The sequence below is a fragment of the Parasteatoda tepidariorum genome, chromosome 9 (assembly GCF_982258835.1).
Source record: "Parasteatoda tepidariorum strain Cologne lab strain chromosome 9, Ptep-v5.0, whole genome shotgun sequence".
NCBI classification, from domain to species: domain Eukaryota; kingdom Metazoa; phylum Arthropoda; class Arachnida; order Araneae; family Theridiidae; genus Parasteatoda; species Parasteatoda tepidariorum.
The window spans coordinates 61,616,341-61,636,678 of NC_141763.1; the positions used below are offsets into that span (position 1 = coordinate 61,616,341).

Genomic DNA, 20,338 nt, shown 5'->3' on the forward strand with positions numbered 1-20,338 from the left:
AAAGTTCATCAACAGGTTGCGCTGCAGATTGGAAAAACTATAAAACAATGTTTTAATAATAACCAAAATTTAAAAAAGCAAAGGGTCGTATCGTAGACTGAGGACAAAAATGACTAATGTCCGAACTAATAGCCAATATGGTCTAAAATGCAGCAGAAGACATTGTTTTTATTGTCTTATTTAGTCAGCAACTCCAATTGTTGACGAACTTTGTAGTTTGTAACTTGGTGAAAATAAAAATCTTGACTTTTTAAGTAGAACGCAGCAATGCGCACACATCTACATCTCCTTCTGTTTTCTTCTTTAATTAGTCTTTTAAATAGTCGGTAATTTTAAGAGACTTTTTAATTCGTGAAATGTGTTATGCTTACAAGTTTGGCATCACAAAGAGACTTCACTAGTTGTCCTCGAACATTGTGAGTTCGCGTCGTTAAGCCCCTGAAAAGTGCCACACTAGATACTCCAAGAAGAGTTGCAACAGCCTTTAGTTCAGCTAAAGAAAAAGGGAAAAAAAACTGTGTAAATATGTGAATAATTTAATGTGGTAAAAGAAGAAGAACTATTAATGTTTTAAATTGAAATTAAGACATAATCTCACGAAAAAACATAAAGGCATTAAAATATATATATACTAGGAGGCTTCGCCCCCTGCTCGCTGGCGCTCGCCAACCCCCGGAACTGCTTTCGCAGTTCATTTCGGATTGCTTCGCAGTCCAATGCTCGCTTTGCTCGCTCATTGGATACGTTCTTAACGTCTAGTTTTTGTATACTTTTTTGAATACTGAAGTTCCGAAAACTTTTCACTGTAGAAAATTCTAAACCTGAACATTTCAATATTAATTTGAAATTGCAAACAGTTCACATATTTTTCTTAATCACACTATTCTAAATTTCAGTTGTTGAGAAAAGTAACCGTTGTAAGTTTTGTTTTAAAGTCTTTCCCACCAGAGGGCTAAAACCATGTGTTGCAAAGCAATATGAAATAGTAGTCTGCCACTGAACGCCGGATGTAAAGCATCGGCTTTGATGAAGATAATTTTGTATTTTGTATTTTTAATTCTCTGAAGGGCGACACCCTAATAATATGGAATTTGTAAAATAAATGTATAAATTTTTGATTGTTGATGAAGCCCACCATTTTGTGTTTTCATCTGTGTTCAGAAGCAGAACAACTATAAGTTTTTTATTCTATCACTGAAATATAAAATGTATAAAAAACAAAGAAAAGAGTAAGAAAAGGAGTATAGTCATAGAAAAAGTTTAAATTATAATATAGTATTTGTCAGTTAAAATAAAACTTTTTGTTTAAATCATTGCTAACAATTCAAATTTCTCCGAGGCAATTCTAAAGTATAAATTAAGGTAGTATTGGTAAGTTGAAACACAATATTTTTAGTTTTGATGTTAACAATACAATTCAATTTTTCACAAAAACGATTGTTTCCATTGTTAAATTCAATGTCAACAATTCAAATTTTTCTGAGGCAACTCTTAACCTCTAAATATTATTTTTTTTATGTACACATTTCTAAATGTCAGTATTCAACCACAAAACAACTTAAAGTCCTCAAATTTAGCATGAAGTTGTAAAATGTAATGAAAGAGAGTCATAGCAATAATGAAAGTAGAGTTAAAGTTAGCACTGTAAAATTAAAACAATATTTTTAATCAATGAGCCAAGTTCTTCAAGAAGCAGTTGTAGAAGTAGGTTGTTTATTTAAAACTATTTGGAGAATTTCTTTAAAAACTCAATTGTTAATTTGGGCATTTGGCGATACAACACTTATAGAATTGAAGGATTTGTTACGTCAAGCGCTCAGGTATCATAATTTTGATCTAGTTACGCTTCTAAGTCATTTTGATTTGTGTTGTTAAGTTAACTTTCAAAAAATTCTATGGCTGGCAACGGCATTTTTATTTTAGAAGTTGTTTATTTTTATTTCTTTTAGGATTCGTTATTTTTTTAGCGAAATGTTTTTTAACCTAACAGAATTCTTTGCCGACTGTTTTCTCTATAAATGAAGAAAATAAAGTAAATATTTAAGTGTTGTGAAAAGAATCTTATTTAGTTGTACAAAATACTTCAGCCAAAATTTGGGAGCCACGCAAGAGAATTATATATATTAGATCAGAAACACATCATTAAAAGGCAGAATGCTTTGATTTTTCAAAACGTAAACAAAACAAAGCAAACGTTGCCACCGGCGGAAAAGAAATACAGCCAAAATTTGGGAGCCACGTAAGAGAATTATATATAATAGATATTCTAGAAAAGAAATGTCCCTGTCTAAATTCAAAAAGTCGACAATATGAAAATAGCATCAAATTTTTTAATCATCATAGACAATGATGAAGAGGTTTCTAAATATTCAACAATTTAAAAAATAGCTTCAAATTTTTTCATCGTTAAAAACAATGATGAAGAGACAAAAACTATCAAAATTGCAGTTTTGTCTCTTCACCATTGTCATGATAGAAGATAGTGAAGTAGCCTCATAAACAGATAATAATTATACATAATAAGTTCAATTTTTTTAATCATAGATAATGAGGTTTTTAAATAGACAATAATTAAAAAAAAAGTTTTCATCCAAGTGGATGAATGGTAAAGAGACATCTTAAAAGAGAATAAATTAAAAAAAAAAATTCATCTACAATTTTTTTAATTTTCGTAGACTTTGATGAAAAGCAGACTTAAAAAAATTACTTAAAAATGGTTTTAAATATTTTACGTCGTCGGAGACAATGGTAAACAAAATGGTAACAAAAAACAATTTAAAAGTATGTTGCATTTTAATAAAATATCCATGATGATTTAGAAAGCTAACAAAAATTCTTAAAATAGGCTCCAGACACATACCATTTCCACCTTTGACATCGACTTCCATTCCCGTTCCATCCACAAATTGTATGTTTCCTAACAGCAGTATAGCAGCCAGTACTCGTACAACATCCATGGACGGGATACCCAAGACTGAGAGGCAGGACTAGAACAACAAATAAGTTTCAATTATTTTAGTACTCTTTTTTTTTCTTTCTAAAATGAGTTATTTGTACAAAATAATTTTTACTAGGAAATATTTTTTAACTGGATCATATCCTTCACCATATGAGACAACTCAAAATAAAGGAGATTAAGAAATATAGTTACCAGTTCTTAAAATTTAGAGCCACATTATAAAGACTGAGAATTACATAACAACCAATGATAGGTAGTGGTAATTACCAGGACTGCCGGGTCTCTACTTTAACAGAACCACACTTATTTACACAAATACACACATCCTCACATTCCTTTAACTCACCCCCCCTCCTTCTGTATGTATTTTCAAACTGTACTGTAAATATTCATCAGTGTTTATTCTCTCATTGTACTTTAATTTTACCTTTTTTCGTGTACTTTTTTATTACTTGCAATTTTGTTATTACCTAATAATGTCAAAGTGCCATTTTTTTCTCTCACGAACTCCATTTTGCTCACCAAACTTTATTTTAGTCATGCATGTTTTTTAGCCTAATTTCAGGATGAATGGGAAAAGAGCCGTAAGGCCTCAAACACCCAGCTCCACTACAACGTACGAACGAACAACCCATGATAGGCAAATTCATTGTGGACCACTAAGTGGTGCCCCGCATCTCATAACTGTCATGGCGTGCCTAAAAGTACTACAAAGGTACTGATAGGTGGCTCCCGTGTTCTCCTGATTTATCCAGCCTTAATTTCTTCCTTTGAAGAGTTCTCAAAGTTATCGTATATCTGTGGATTCTTCAAAAAGACTCAATTGCATTGCTGCTGCCATCAAAGAAACTCCCTGTGTATTTAACAGTGTCAGGAATAGGCATATTTATCATTTAATGACGCAAAATAGGAGAAAATGTTGTAAAATTATGAACTGTATTCATTGAGTGCGCTATTTTAACACATGATTTACAATAAATGTTTCCAATTAATCACTCTCTTGTACCCTTTCAGATCTCCTACAGCCTTCCTTTGACGTTTCTAGTCATAAGATACTATGTAATTTTTTATCTTTATGTTGTTCCGCCTCTCCTAAATGTTTGCCACTCGAAGCCAGTTTATTTGTCTGAGGAAATAAAATGCAGTAAAAAGAGGCAAAAAGTTATTACTACCCGTGTTTATCAAATTCCCTCTATTACTGTCAGATTTAATCCTATTACAGTAAGTTTGACCAGTGATATCGGATTCTACCAGTGATATCGGACCCGGTAAATCTGATTATTAAAAGCTACTCATTAGGAAGAATAAGCAGCTGAAACGAAGGAAATGAAAGTAATTTTCTCCAATATTGGTAAACACTTTAAATTTTACAGTGGTATTTTCCCCAGAAGACGAGTACAACTCTTGCACTAAGCACTAAAATTTTCATTTAGATTAAAAAGGTATTGGAAAGCAGAGTTTACCTTCCAGGCCTCGAATCTGGATGCATCTTCACTTTCATTCTGCGTTATATCCCCTTGATTTAGGTAACAAAGATTATGTAAGGAATAACCAGCAAGACTTAGTTGTGCTGAAAAAAAAATGCATAAATTGAATTGAAGACAAGTCAAAATAACCACATACCTGTTGTAAAAATTTTAGTTTGGTGAAACTTGTTGACTACCTCTGTTATTTGGTCACCTTTCTGAGTTAATTTAAATGATCAAGTACTAAACTCGCAAGTAAAATTCATATAAAACTTCCTCTTTATAGCATTCTCTTTTTATTTAGAACATGCCACGATATTTGCTCCCAAACTCCTGAATTAGATGAAACGCAGTTAGCCTTCGGAACTATACATTTAAAGCTGCACATCCACTGAATTGATATATTAATGATGAGGAATACAAAATGTTTCAATGTCACTCCCTCCCTATATTCCAAGAGCTCAAGAAAATTTAAATCCATCAAAAAAAGTTCTAAAAAAGTACGTCTATGTTTCAGTTTAGTAATTTAAAATAATCGTTTGCACAGTTAAGATCTGCTACAGCTCAGGTTTCGAATTCAAATTTAAAATTTAAAGGGGATTAAGGCCTCTTCAAACTATTCACCTTTGAGTTAAAAAGAGTCCACTTCATGTTTATGTTCTCAAATGATTTCAAACTCCTGAATTTAAAAAAAAGCAGTATCACTTCAAACAAAGAAATGTACCGAAATTTTTTTTTTATTGGCATACTTACCGCGTTCTTCTTGAGTGAGACCAGCCAACATTTGGTAAAATATGTGGTAGTTCTTCTCATTAGGAAGCAAACGTATGACCCGTGTCTGCAAACAAAGTAATTAACATTAAAATACATAACTGAGATGGCTGAACAAATTAATATAGTTCTTAAACGCCCTCATTAAAATCATGTTTTTCATGATTCTCTCTAAAAATAACATACACTTATAGGACAAAATAACGTGAACACTTCTATAATAACTTGATATAAACATCCCTTTTTTTTTTTTTGGCAGCAAATGTTTTGGATGATTTTTAATAGCAAAACTGTTTTCATAATTTGCAGAATCAAGCCTGAAGCATTTAAAAATGGTGCCATTATTACCCATGCAATATTGGGATTGTCCAAAATGGGCGTTGGAGGTTAATAATTTCTTTCTATACCAGCAATTTTGAAATCGTACTTCAATTCAGGATTGCAATATATATATATATATATATATATATATATATATATATATATATATATATATATATATATATATATATATATATATATATATATATATATATATATATATATATATATATATATATATATATATATATATATATATATATATATATATATATATATATATATATATATATATATATATATATATATATATATATATATATATATATATATATATATTGTATATATATAACTGCTGGAATTTTTTTTCTTTTTTTTTTTTAGCAATAGAAGCCATAATTATTTTTATGCGCATATCTGCCAACTCTATCAAAGTTTTCTTCAGATTTCACCATCAAGTAAGAAGCAGTAAAATTTACGTTTTGATATTAATTTTTACGATACTATAACTGATTTCGAATAATTTTATTCATCACTACATATAAATATCTTAAACATAACACACATGAGGTGAGAGATAATTGGATCTTTAATATTGTCATTTCGAAATTAAAAGAAGCCAATCGCATTTTTGAATTAATTGATTAATATTACTCATTTAAAATAGTATAAGATATTTCAAATGTTTTTTCTTCCTCTAAACCAGTGTTTCCCAACCTTTTTTGTGCCATGCCCTACTCAAGCCTTTCTGAAATTCTTATGCCCCCCTATGTGACATACACATAATTTTTAATATTAAAAAATTGAATTGTTCACATAAGAAACTTAAATGATAGGTTTCAGTGAGAAATCTCTAGGAAATTGTTGACGAAACACAGTAAGTAAAATTTCGACTTATAATTAAACTTATAATGAAAAACTAAAATTCAAATTCGAAATAATTTTCATAAAGATTTTTCTATAATAATTTAATATTTTAATTTAGAGAGATCCTTGCGCTTGCTGCACAGAGATTTTATGTTAGTTTCCAATTTGGTTAGCTTGCAGCCTCAAGTCTACCCACTGTGTTATATCCGGGCGATTTCCCCTTTTTTTTTACCAGTAAATCATTTACATCACTAAATCCACATTCAGCTAAATATGAAGATGGAAACGGTAACAATAGTTTTCTTGCATATTTGGTTGAATTTGGGTATTTGATTTCCGCTTCCTCACAAAGCCATGCCATCACTCCTTTTATATAAAAAGAAAGTTTTAACTGACTTATCATTTTGCATTTCTGAGAGTTCTTCTTGATACTGCATATTTCATATAACAGACAAATGCACTAACATTCGCTGCATCATCCGTGTTGAAAAATCTATTTGTTTTAAATCAGAAAATCTTTCTTTTAAATCAGCCGATAGAATTTTCAGATGATCGACAATAACAAGTAAAGCGGCATCATTTACTTTTAATTTTTGGGGACAATTAAACTGATCCAAGTTTTTGTTTTCAGACTTAACTCAATAAGGGCAATGTAACCAAATATCTTCGTTTTTGTATCAACAAGAGTTTTTTTTTGTTCCTTGAAGTTGCTTATTTAATATATTTAGTTTTTCAGAGATATCGGCTAAATAACTCACAAATGCTTTACCTCCGACTGTTAACAGATACTTCATATCAGGTTTGTCGCTTAAAAAATCACTAAGAGTATCAAACAGTTCCATGAATCTTTTCAAGCAGTTCCCTTTAGAGAGCCATCTTACTTGCATTTTGTTCTTCACAAAACAGCTTGAAGAGGCGCTCACATTTGGCATAAGCTTTAATAGCATTGATACACTTTATTAGTGAATGTGAGTACTTTATTTGGAACAGGCCAGATGTTTTTAGCCACCAAGTTTTCCCTATGCACAACTTTTCCCTATGCAATAACACAATGCACAAGAATCATTTTTGGATTCTCATCTTTCATCAATATTAAGTAGCAATTTTTCTTGCCCATCCTATTAGGAGCACCATCTGCAGCACAAGATGTTATATTTTTCATTGGTATATTATTGACATCTAAGGAGTTTTTTTAAGCTTATTACATAATATCTTTGGAGGTAGTGGTGCTTTTTAATCTTTTACAGAACAACATTTCTTCAACAAAATGCCCTTTATCAATATATTTTACGTAAGTTATCAATACTGCCACACTGTCTATCAAAGTTGATTCATCCATTTGCATTGAGAATTTTCTTGTTTTTAGCTTGTCAGCAAGTTGTTTTTTAATATCTTCACTCATTTCATCTATTCTTCTGCTAACAGTATTGTTATTGAGTGGCATAGCTTTTACATCTTTTTCAAGAACCGCTTTAAGAAATGCTGATATTGACGGTTTTATTTAATTCTCTCCTATAGTTTGATTTCTTACAAATTTAGCGATGAATAAAGAAATTTCATAACTAGCCGCACGAATACAATTATGAGTTGAAGTGTGAGCAGTAAATAAAGACTTTACTGTTGCATTGCAGGCATAAAAGACATACTATGGTATTGATTTCTATCACTGAATGTTGCGAAACACTACAGAAGTTGCGACGGGCCATTCAGATGCGAACAACTGCATAGGTTAGTTAACTTGACGACGCCAAAAACCCAAGTTGATATTTTGGTCTCATCAAACGAATTTATAATATTTATTGACCGCAATTATTTAAGAATTTACTTTTCTCTCTCTCAATTTTGGCACCGAAATCTAACATTGTATTTAAATGTTCCGGAGCAAATGGGTAAAATTCTAGTCGAGTCCATTTTCGAATTGCCCCCCTTAACAATCAAATTGCCCCCCAGTGGGGCATGGGCCCCACGTTGGGAAACACTGCTCTAAACATTAGTTTTCTGCAATTTTTGATTTTACTTTTCGATATTGATTGAACAGGATTCTATAGTCCTTGAAAAATAAACGGAATAAAGTTATATATATAAAAAAAAATCTTGTAGTAATAAATTCAAGATTTACGCAGTGAATGTATTTCTTTTTCTGTCCTTTTTTAACCCTTTTCATATACTTACCACCACGTTTTACCACTTTTAATTTAGGTTTCCATTTTTCAATAACTTCAGCTTTCTTGAAGTGAGTTTGAATAAAATTGGAAACCATTTGTCACTTTTAAAAAGCGTATATAAGTTATAAAATACATAATTCCTTTTGAAGTTTGCAACATTTAAGGAATTTATTTTATAAATAAAGAAAAATAAAAGTCAGTAAGTTCCTAATAGGTCATGTTAAATATATTTACCACCAAAAAAATGGCATTTTTATAAACTAAATGAGTTTTTTTTTTATATCAAATACTGTTCTTAAAACAATTTCAATTCCAAAAAAACTTTAATTTACCTTTACTAGAAATAAAGGGCCCATTAAAGGGTTAAGATACAACTTTAAAGATAAGTCCGCTTAGAATTATTAAACAGATATATTTCCGAAGAAATATGTAGTGATAGTCACTCATGTACTTAAATGCCGACTTAGATTTTCCGCAGCTGTTATTTTCCTGTATAAGTTTCTAGAAATGTGCATGTTTACTAGGTAACTGTAAAGAATACCATTCTAGGTAAAAATATTATACTAGGTAAAAGTAAAAAGTATCCTAAAATAAATTTTACATTTAAAATTCTTTAAAAATTACTAAAACGAGAATTAATAAACTGCATCCACCTAAATTTTCAACCATATTTTTTTTAAAATTATCTTCATTGCTGACTTGTCATTTCCACACAACGTCTTAATTTAAACAAAAACGCTAAAATTATATTTTATAGATACTTCAATAGCATTTCAGCTTATAAAGATAATACTATTGCTATTACAAACTAAAAACCTATTAACCAATGCAATAAAAACTAAATTAAAAAAACAAATGAGACTAAGATGACATTTAAAGTCAATGGATTTTTTTCCCAAAAGAGAAAAAATAAGAAAGAAAAAAAAAAAATGAAATAAAAGTTGGAAAAAAACTTGATTCGAAAAAGTGATCCTAACTTACCTGATCCAAGAAGTAGCAGTGTATTTTGGTTCGATACAGAGCTCCATCTGTTACTTGCACTTCGATAAAGTGACCCTAAAAATGACATTTAATCTAGTTACATTTTGACCACTAAATATCATAACAACCTTTTAATGGTCTACCCACAATGATGGGAAAAGTGACTAGTGAATTAAAAATAATAATTATAGAAATATAAATATAGGATAGTAAAAATATTCGGAAGCTCAGAGAGCAGACAATTTTTAGAAAATATTAAGTGCTACTAAATAAAAACATTTAATCTATTAATTTATTTCAAATGAAGTAAACTATCCATGACTGCTATTACTTAATGTTATTGTTGTCACCGGCCATTAAGGCAGTGGGGATGCGATTGGTCTTGCTTTCTAGTGGCGCCATCTATGGCCAAGAAGTCGACTTTTCGCAACACCCATACATCACACCCGTTTATAGGTTGGGCGCTATTACTTAATACATTACTTAATTACTTGCTGCTAAAAAAATAAATAGTAGTAGTTAAAAATAGTTTTCTTTGTTGAAAGGAAATGTTCTAACTATCATTACTTAACTTTTCTGATAATTAGCAGAACTGGGAAGTTTTTGGAAAAACGGCTTTATTCATTGAGATTCTCGTTGTTTACTATGCTTCTTGTTCATAATAAATTTGTGGAAAATAGGGGATTCTATCCGTGATATTGAGAAAAATAGTGTTCGATACCTTAAAACTACAACGAAGTTTTTTTTTTCTATAAGAGTTCAAACGATATAATTAGGGGCCGTTCAAAATGTACATACATCCCGAAGGGGGAGGGAGGGGATTTGCTATTTTGTATGGTTTTGTACGATGGGGAGGGGGGAGGTATTATGCAAAGTACGTACATTATAAGCATACACCAAATTCAAATTTTACTTTGATGAATAAATCATTTTAAATAAATATTTAATTTTATTTAAAAGATAATTATTTTAATTTTCATGAAAAAGGGGGTAGACTAATAAAATGTGCGTACTCTAAGGGGGGGGGGGAGTAAGACCTTATGTACGGTAATGTACGAAGGAGGGGAGGGTGTTAAAATTTCTCCATTTTTGTGTACGTACTTTTTGAATTTCCCCATATGCATTTAGGGATTTTGCATAAGTAATTTAATACTGTACATTTGTCTGCGCTTAAATTTTTCAAATGTTACTTTTTTTGCTTGGTATGAAGGTGCTAAACTACATTTCTGAAAATGCAGCGTGCAAAACTATACAGGTAAAATTTTGTCAGAAAAAAGGAATTCCTTAAAAAATCGCATTATTTCATTCCACCGACTCTAGATGGGAAACAATTTTACAGGGGTGGGAAAAAATAATGGAAACGCTTCTATGCTAACTCATTTTTTCACATTTCTCAATAAATATTCAGAAAATTATTTTAAAACTTTATAAGTATTAAGGTTATGCAATTTCTCATACATATCTAAAAAGTTTAAAGCTTTTAGGGGTTTAACGAGACAGTCAATGCGCGGAGAACATAATTTTTTCATAATATTATTTAGAATCGTATTTGGCAACTCAGTGCAGGAAAAAAAAAAAAAAAAAAAAAAAAAAACGGTTTGAAAATCCGGAAAATGTAAAAAGTTTCTTGTAAATTTCTTAGTAGCTTTTGTACTTTTTTTCTTAAATTAAAGCTATAAATAATGAAGGGTTTTCCACAAATACCATTTTGCAATATAAAACAAAATTTAATAACCAATGATAACATCCTAAAATGATGATCCAGGCAACGAAATGCGATGTTAATAGGAAATAAAACATATGAAATAAAGCGTTATTTAATAGGTGTGGTCCTATATAATATCGATGTTATTTTTAATAAATCTTGTTTATAGTACAAAATTAAATTTGTGGAAAACCCCTTACCATTCAGAACTTTTTTTTCCCAATTTTTACAAAAACTTCTTATAAAATCGCTAGAAACTTTTTACATTTTCAAGATATTCGAATCGGACGGCTTTTAGAAATTATCAAATATCATTCAAAGCAAATTTATGAAGAAATAAAAATTTAAATGTTTTATGCGCAAGAGCAGTATAAAAGGATTGCTTTAAATACTTATGTTTTGCGCAATTTTTAACGAATTTTTTTCCTTCAAATTTTAAAATGATATTTTCATCTAGTAAAAATTACTTTAAAAGTTTTGTTTTGATGCTGTTGAATATTTCAAAAGATATAGTAAAAAAACGTAAATCAAAAAAATTAGTTTTTTATTGACATAAGTTGCAAGCATATCACTGTCTTTTTTGGCATAGGGTGTTCAAAAACTTCGCAATTTGTTACCGGTCCCTCAAACCCCTAAAAGCTTTAAACTTTATTGATACGTATAAGAAATCGCATAACCTAAACACTTAAAATAGTTTTCTAAGTATTTCTTGAGAAATATATGAAAAGATGAGTTAGTATAGATGTGTTTCCATTGTTTTATCCACCCCCTGTATATCTCGAATGTTTTGAAAGATATTACCGAATCGAGATATTTGGACGAAAATCAAAAAATTCAGTTCCCCTTTTTATTCTCATACTTCGATTTTCCTCGTTCTGACAGAAACTTTCGTAACAAGTGGGAATATGTTTGCACATGCCCTTTAAGCTAGAACATTACCATTTAGTTTAACAGTAATTACCCTTGCACTTTCATTCGCAAAAAAAACCTTTTGCATTAATGTAAAATGAGGCGTGCACTTTCGCGGACAGAAATTTCCGGTAGACTTAATATTATTAAACTAGATCGAAATCACTTGTTTGTATAAATCACAATAATAAAACACTTGTTCTAGTACTTATTTATTTATTTTCTGAAAAAACGGTCCAAAAAAAAAAAAACTCTAGGTTTTACAGATTATTTTAACAATATAGCTACATTATATCCATAGGAAATTTGACACTAGGTCCTGTGAACATGTCCTCCGACTACTACGAAATTTCCGTGGTACCAGGAAAAAATTTTCTCAACTGTAGCAAAAGTAAAGTATTATTTTTTCCTTAACTGAATTCGAATTTAAAGAATTTTGTAGACCACTACATATTAATAATTGAAACGCATATAATAAGCCAAAGTAACTTATTCTGTGTGCATTTCACCTCTCAGTTGCGCTTCGGCGATTTATTATTTATTTCCACTCAGATGAATTAGTTGGAGCCCCTAGCGGGGCTGATGCTAAGATAACCAACACATATGAGTATGAGTATTCTGTGTGCAATCGAAAAAACTACGTAAGTGCCGCATGGTGGATTTTTTTCTTTCTTCTTTTTCACGGTAGATCATCTTCTTTCTAGCTTGTTTTCGCAAGGGACAAATATCCGTGATTACCAAGACTTATTAACAACGTGCATTATAACTACGTGCATTATAACTTTTAATATGTCTTGGTAGTCAAGGTTTCCAAAAACAAGCTAGTCAGGAAATGGTTTTATTACCTGTTTTGTATCTTTTCGGTATACAAATAACCCTTAATTAATTTCAGTAGTGGGGGTAAAAGGGAGCAAATTCTAAGCTTATCTCACATTTCTAGGGAAGCATATAACTTTGATTTGTTTGTTATATATTTCTTTTCGCATGCTTTTGTTAAACCTTAGCTGCATAAACCCGATGAACGATTTTTTTAAAAAATATATATTGATGAAAACCCTTCTCGCTTTTCCGGAATCAAATGTAAAATTTTGGCAAATATAAAATTGAAAAATACTTTGATTTTTATTTAATTACTTTTAGAAGCATGATTCAAATTTCAAGGCAGAAAAAATTCACGAAATCGATTATTATGAGTTTCTTTTTATGTATTTTTGTCACAAAATGGATAAACCTTGAAATCTGGTGATAAATGATCTAATAATTCATCCTGTTGAAGAATCTTCTAACATTCTCAGGATCAAATGGTTAAATCCTGAGAGACTCAAATCTAAAAAGTGCTTAAAAAGAAAAGGCAGTTGAGAAAAAAAGAAGCCAGAGACAATTTTTAACCCTTTCGCGCCGACTGTCACAAATACGTGACAGCAAAAAACCGTATCAATCAGGGTGAAAAGATAAAACTGGTAATCAAAGTATTTCTTTAGCAGTTTATTTGTGGGCGGAGTTATAATTGTTTGATTTATTTAATTCACCATTACTTTGTTCAAAATAAAACTATTTAGTTATACTTTGAATTAACAGTGATTATAAATATTATTAAACTAACAATAATTAAAATAAAAGCAAAGTAAGTCTGTCAAATTAGTAACGACTACATTTAAGTTACCGTTTTTTATTCAATTGCAACTTGACTCTGATTTTGTACGAATGCTTTTCAGAATCACCCGTCCCTAAGGGGTTAAAGGGACAAATATCACACAAAAAGAATGCGGCAGATTCTAAAATGAAAGAACTCGGAAAGTTGATTGTTATAAATTCTTTTTTGTATACTACTGCTGACTACGACAACTGCCAGCACTTTAACTATTGTATACTACTGCCAACAGGAAAATTGGTAGTAAACTGGCTGTTGTAAAAACTGTAATTTCAGGCACTAAACGATTTTTAAAATTATATCTACGCGCATAATCAGGATGAATTATAAAATCCTAAATATGAAGTTGAAAACTTCTAACTTTTTTTTTAACCTTCATAAGAGTTTAATTCTAAGATGAAAAAAAAAAAAATTCACGCATGTGATTGTTATAAATTTCTTTTTGTTTACTTCTGCGAACCATCGAATGCACAAACCTTGAAACCCGTCGATTAACGGGATTCTGATGGCTATGAGCTTTACGGTCAAGTACCAGATATATAATCATCGTTCTAAGATTTAAGAATAATTCCCCCCCCCCTCCCAAGAGTCAGCGTTTAAAAGCTTCTCAAAATGTATAAGTATTATAATGAACACAAGGGCGTATATCTTCATGATATCAACCGCAGATACCATGACCACTATCTGCGGAGTCTTCCGGTACCATCTTTAAAAAAAAAGAAAGAAAAAAAACGTCCACCTGATAAACAGTTACTAAATATTAATTTTCAGCAATTTCTCTTAAACTCGTCGCCCACGCCGAAATGGTATTTTGATTGGATTGGTTCTTAGTAAGTGATGGGCGTATCCATTTGATTGACGTGCCCTGAGGTTCTCTCAGAGCCAATGACCAGAAGCCGGAGTTCCTGTCCCTAAGCATTCCGAATAAGATTTCTTTTGCCAATTTCCAAATCAAAGTTGTTTTCATTTATTGGTCTTTCGTTTATTTGTATTCATCTGATGTGCTGACTCAACCTCCAGCACGTATGTCATTGTCATCTTTCGGGTGACTGGAGGCTCGGTAAAAACCAGAAAGGTGTAGTATAACTCACGGCTTAATTACTGGTGCTCAATAATTATTAAATGAACCGAATTGAGAGCCTCCCCATGATTGATTCGAAGGAACGCAGCCGGAGCCCCGCATGGAATCCGTATCGGTCATTAAAGATCGATATGACGATAGTTAAATTGTAGGCAACACGGGGACACTTTTTTAATCTTTCATGCAGAAGATGTTGGATGACAAATATCGGGTCGTGTTTCCAGAGAAAAAGTTGCCGTTCAAGGTAAAAGTGTTGAGAGATGACGGAAAAAAATTCATTTCCAATTTAAAGAAAGTGATTAATGATTTAAGGGTCATAGGATTATGATACGAAGGAGTTATGAGAAGTAGTAGCTTATAACTGAAGAAAAAAAATTACATATTTCGAAAGAAAGATAAAAATTCTTCTTCGATCTGAAAAGGTTGAAAAGTACAAGCGTTTGGAAAAGATGAATTACCATTTAAATAGTTCTTCCCATTCATTGAATTAAACTACAGAAAAATTGAGAATAATTTTACTTTGATATAATTGTGTCATATTTTCAGATGTGGAGGAAACTTTTTGTTCAATGTGGTTATGAAATTGTGAAAATCTGTGACCAGTCTTAATAAAAACCATAAGCCCACCAATTTTTCCGTGCGTCTTGCTAACTAATTTTGAATTTAACTTACTCGTTAAGGCACTCCAAACGTTCAAAATAAAATAACTAGAATAATTAAATAAATAAAAAAAACAATTATTGACCAGCATGCTTTCCTTTAACGTTTATTTCGTTTAATATTTTTTTGCGAAATTTTATGGTTAGGAGTACAATTTTAGAAATTTTGAAAGCAGAATTAATTTGATAATTTTCATTTTTCAGTTAAAGTTTACATATCTATAAATTAAGATTAAACATACATCAAAGAAACAATGTTACGAGCAAATAAAAAAAGCTATTATATATTTTTGAATGTTTTTCGGATTAAAAAATCAGACTAAAACAAGATAGTTATAATTTTAAATACTACTTTTTGAAGTTTCTCGCAGAAATCATGGTCTCTAATCCAAGAGTAGAGCAGAAACTGTAACATTTGCACTTAGTAAAATGAATTGATACTTGAAACTTTTTTTTTTTAATTAATCTTTTTTTATCGAATTTTAAAGCAGTTTATAGCTGAAACTGTAACAATTACACTTAGTAAATTGGATATGAAGTTTAAGTTTCACGATAAATAATGTCTGTTTTAGATAGAACGGAGACGAAAACAATTGTACGGAGTAAAATTAATGTATCGTTGAAACGTGTCTCACATGATGTAAAATCTTCTTTCATCTAATTTAGATGCAGATTAGAACTTTGACTGTAAAAATTGTCTCAAGTAAAGTGGATCTATAGTTCAAAAGTGTCTCACAAGAAACAAGATCTATACTGTCATCTTCTTATAATAAATGGATTTATCCTATCATCAATAACAATATAAATTTGTGCCAAGCAGCGATCACGGATAACAATTAATAAACAGCAATTTAAATTTAAATTAGCTTATTTAGATATTTTTCCGATCAAAGTCGATGATCTACGATTTTTTTTTTCAATTTCTTCATGGCGTATTATGGGTATAATGAATTACACCAAAAAACAAGTAGGGGGGGAGGAGAGGTCTGCAAAACCGATTAATAAAAAAAACTTGCGTTTAATTTACGTACCACGCCTGTTACACTTTAATCCATTAATTAAAACTCGAGATAATGGTCTGCTCAGGCATTGCAATTTTCCTGGTGTCTAAAATAATGCTTTGATTCGACGATTTATTTTGCCAAAATGATACGGGATAATCGTTTCTTTATTTAAGAATATCACTAAAGCTTTAAATAAAAGTACCGACAAATTATAATTTTAATGATCCATGGTTAATTCAATGTCATTGACAATGTAATGATCTTTCTGTTTTGAAGAAGAGGGCTATATTAATCATCATTGTCAATTTGTTTCGATGGTTAATATAGATGATTTTGATGGTAGGTTTGCAATTATCGCCGAAACTGTAATCACTTGATTAAATTCAATTTCTTTCTTTTTTTATTAAAAAAAAAATCAACGACTTTAGATGATTGTTGTAATTTTTCAAAATGAGCAGCTATTCATATAGAGAAATTATTTTGAATCGCTCAAATATTTTACTTGGAATCTTCATCCTCTGAGGTCATCTAAATTTTGAAATCTGGCCAACTTAAAATATCTTGGTACAACTTAATACTTAGTACACCACCTATTTTTATTTTTTTTTTCATTCCTTCTTTTTCTTTCCTTCTTTTAAAAAAGAAAAAGTTTAGAGAAAAGTAAATTCAGGTAAAACTTCGAAGAATAACCAAGAAGTTTCGGATGATGAAGAAATGCTTTCGAAATATCAAAATCCAAGCAAGTTATGCCAGGATTATGCGCTGAGGAAAGTATCATGCAATAAATTATTAACATTTTGATAATTTGACAACATTTTTACAGCATTTGAAACTTCATGGTTTACTTTATGTTTTACCAGAAATTACCTTTTTTTTTAATATTATTTTTCTTTTAAAAAAAAAAGTATCATGCAATAAATTATTAAAATTTTGATAATTTGACAACATTTTTACAGCATTTGAAACTTCATGGTTCACTCTATGTTTTACCAGAACTTACTTTTTTTTAATATGATTTTTCTTTTTAAAAAAAAAGTATCATGCAATAAATTTTTAACATTTTCATAATTTGACAACATTTTTACAGCATTCGAAACTTCATGGTTTACTCTATGTTTTACCAGAACTTACTTTTTTTTTATATTATTTTTCTTTTTTAAAAGAAAGTTATTTATGTAAAAGAAATTTTGCGATGAAGAGTTTCAATAGGGGTATAGCGCTCTCTTAAGAGTTTTCTTTAAAAATTCTCACTTTTTTTAAATTTTTATTTATTTATTTATTATTTTTATTTTAAGTATCATTTAAAACCTTTATCCACTAAGTTCTTCAATCGTTGAAAAATCAATGCTTCAATTTTGCTGTTAAATGCACCTTGAGCTTTCTACTTAAAAAACACTCAAAGATTGTCAATTGGTAACTTAATCCACTGGGATCATCAAAATTTAAAGACGTGGCCAAATGAAATTATGAAGTTAAATAAGACCAAATTAAGATCTCTTGTGCAGAATTTTTTTTAAAATATCATTTCGCACTACCTTCATCTACTAAGCTCTTAAATTGATGAAAAATCGATGCGTGACTGTTTGTTGTTAATTGCACTTGAAACCTTCTTCCACTCTAAAAACATTCAAAGACTGTTTCTCGGTACCTTCATCAGGTGAGGTCGGTGGAATTTAAAGATGTGGCAAAATTAAATTCCGCTTGTTTATTTAAATAAGATCAAAATAAGATTTTCTCTTGAGAACCTTCAAATTTTTTCTAGGATATCATTTAGAACCTTCATCAACTAGGCACTTTAATTCGTGTACACAATGTACGGGATATTTTATACAATTTTACTAACGTAAGAATTGGCTGTCGTGATCTTTAAACGCAAAGTACAATCTGCGTCGCATTTAGTTTCGTGCGACTCAATGCAGCCGAACGTCATTAACGCGAAACCGCTTAATGTGAAATATCACTTTACATGAAACACATGTTTAGTTTCGTGAGCCAGCAATCAATTATTGTTGTATTTTACATATTGAACAGTAAGTTTTCCAGCTGATCATCGCTTAACACGTTGAATGCCATGGGGGTCACCAGAGACCGACCGGCACTGAGTTTGTTCGAAGCTCCACAGGGGTCACCGGTGAAGCCAAGATTATTAAAAACACATAATTCGAGTAAATTTTTAAAATTTTTTTAAATATTATTATCGTTACTAAAATGGTTTGAAGAAATTACAGAACGCGCAAAAATAGTTTTATTTATATACACACAGAGATGTCAACTTGCTCCGTACAGCGAATAAATATTTTCATGTGGTAGTTTATCAATTGCGATTCCTGGTTTAATAAATTCAATTTAGTAGATTTTTATCCACCACTATTTCTAAAGAATTCGTGGACTTTTATAATTCACCACTTTTCTTAGAATCATGCACTCTCATTTCAGAATATATCATGCTAAACCTTTTCATAAACTAGCAAAATCTGTCTAATATTTGCAAATTTAGTTTGTAGTTATTTACCGAATGGCCAGACGAGCAAGCCATGTAAAACTAACGTGGCATTCAACGTGTTAACATGAAGGGAAACTGGACACTGCAAAAATAATAAGCATGTGAATAAAATCCCAATTATTTCATTTTGAGGCTTTTTCTATTTTCTTTCTTTGTTAGAAGTAGCAGATGGGCAAATAAATAAAATTATTTTATAAAGTTGTTAAAACTTTTAAGCTTATTTTAATTTGCTTGGTTCATAATGTAGTACATAACATGCATTAATAATAAGTAATAAATTGTTTTCATGATGTATCGGATAAAACAAAATTCGGTTAACATGAAATAATTATGATAGTCCCTTCCGATTTCGCTTTAACGAGGTTCGACTGTAATCATGGTTATATATAGTTGAGCTGATTTAATTTCGATTAATATGAGGGGGAAATGAAATACTTACGATTCGACTAGATTCAGAGTTGTTGGCAGTTTTGGCACTGCCCAGTGACCTGAGCACTGTAAAGGCTGCAGCCAGATGCTTGAAGGCATCCGTCTCCGGCCCACCACCGGCAACATCAAACAGTTGCCGTAGCAGCAACATTGAAGAATATGTTTTGCCGCTACCACTTTCCCCACTAGAAAAAAAAGCATATAATTCATGTAAAAGTAAAGATTTCAAATAGTAAGAACAAAGTGTTATAGAGCGCTTTAATGAAAAAACCAACTGATTATGTTCTTTTGGTGCCTAGCCAAGGTGGTCACATTCTGGAACAGTGGTAAAAACGAGATTGAAATGAAGAAAAACTGGTTGGCAAAACAGTTTCATTAATAGCTGGTTTCCGGGAGGGGTTAATCTATTATTTTCCTTAAATTATTCGGGAATACTTTTTTGTAGGAAAAAAAGAACCATCCTCAAAAGACGGTCAACAAGGTAGTTCTATCTACAGCAAAGTATCAATGATATAAATCAAAGCACGGAAAATTCATCTTTGTGTAAACACAGGGTTGCCACGGGCGACTAAAAATGTAAATAGTGGTGACTAATCGATTTCAAAGTTTTATTAATCTGTTTTGTACAGAATTTATATAATGAAATGATACAAAAAGTGGTTTTATGGAAAACGTGGTATAATATATTATTGAAATTAATTGTTTTTTCTACTGTTAGAGCATTCAAAAAGTCTTTGATAGATCAAAAAGTACTAGCTCCTTATAATTCTAGATCTAATCAGAAATAACTAAATCATCATGGTATCTGAGAATGTTTTAATTCAACCACATAAATGAAAACACTGAAAAATGTTTTCCTTCACAATG

General features: G+C 30.6%; 1 protein-coding gene across 1 annotated transcript in view; it reads right to left on the reverse strand.

Annotated features, from left to right (window-relative positions):
* Positions 1-20,338, reverse strand: part of dachs (unconventional myosin-IXb-like dachs) — a 130,111-nt gene that overhangs the window by 28,312 nt on the left and 81,461 nt on the right. Inside the window, exons 5-10 of the mRNA XM_087151989.1 lie at positions 19,482-19,656; positions 9,531-9,605; positions 5,179-5,263; positions 4,423-4,529; positions 2,861-2,987; positions 372-493 (exon numbers count right to left, since the gene is read on the reverse strand). Of these exons, the coding sequence (XP_087008115.1) occupies positions 372-493; positions 2,861-2,987; positions 4,423-4,529; positions 5,179-5,263; positions 9,531-9,605; positions 19,482-19,656 (691 nt within the window). The remainder of the gene's footprint in view (positions 1-371; positions 494-2,860; positions 2,988-4,422; positions 4,530-5,178; positions 5,264-9,530; positions 9,606-19,481; positions 19,657-20,338) is intronic.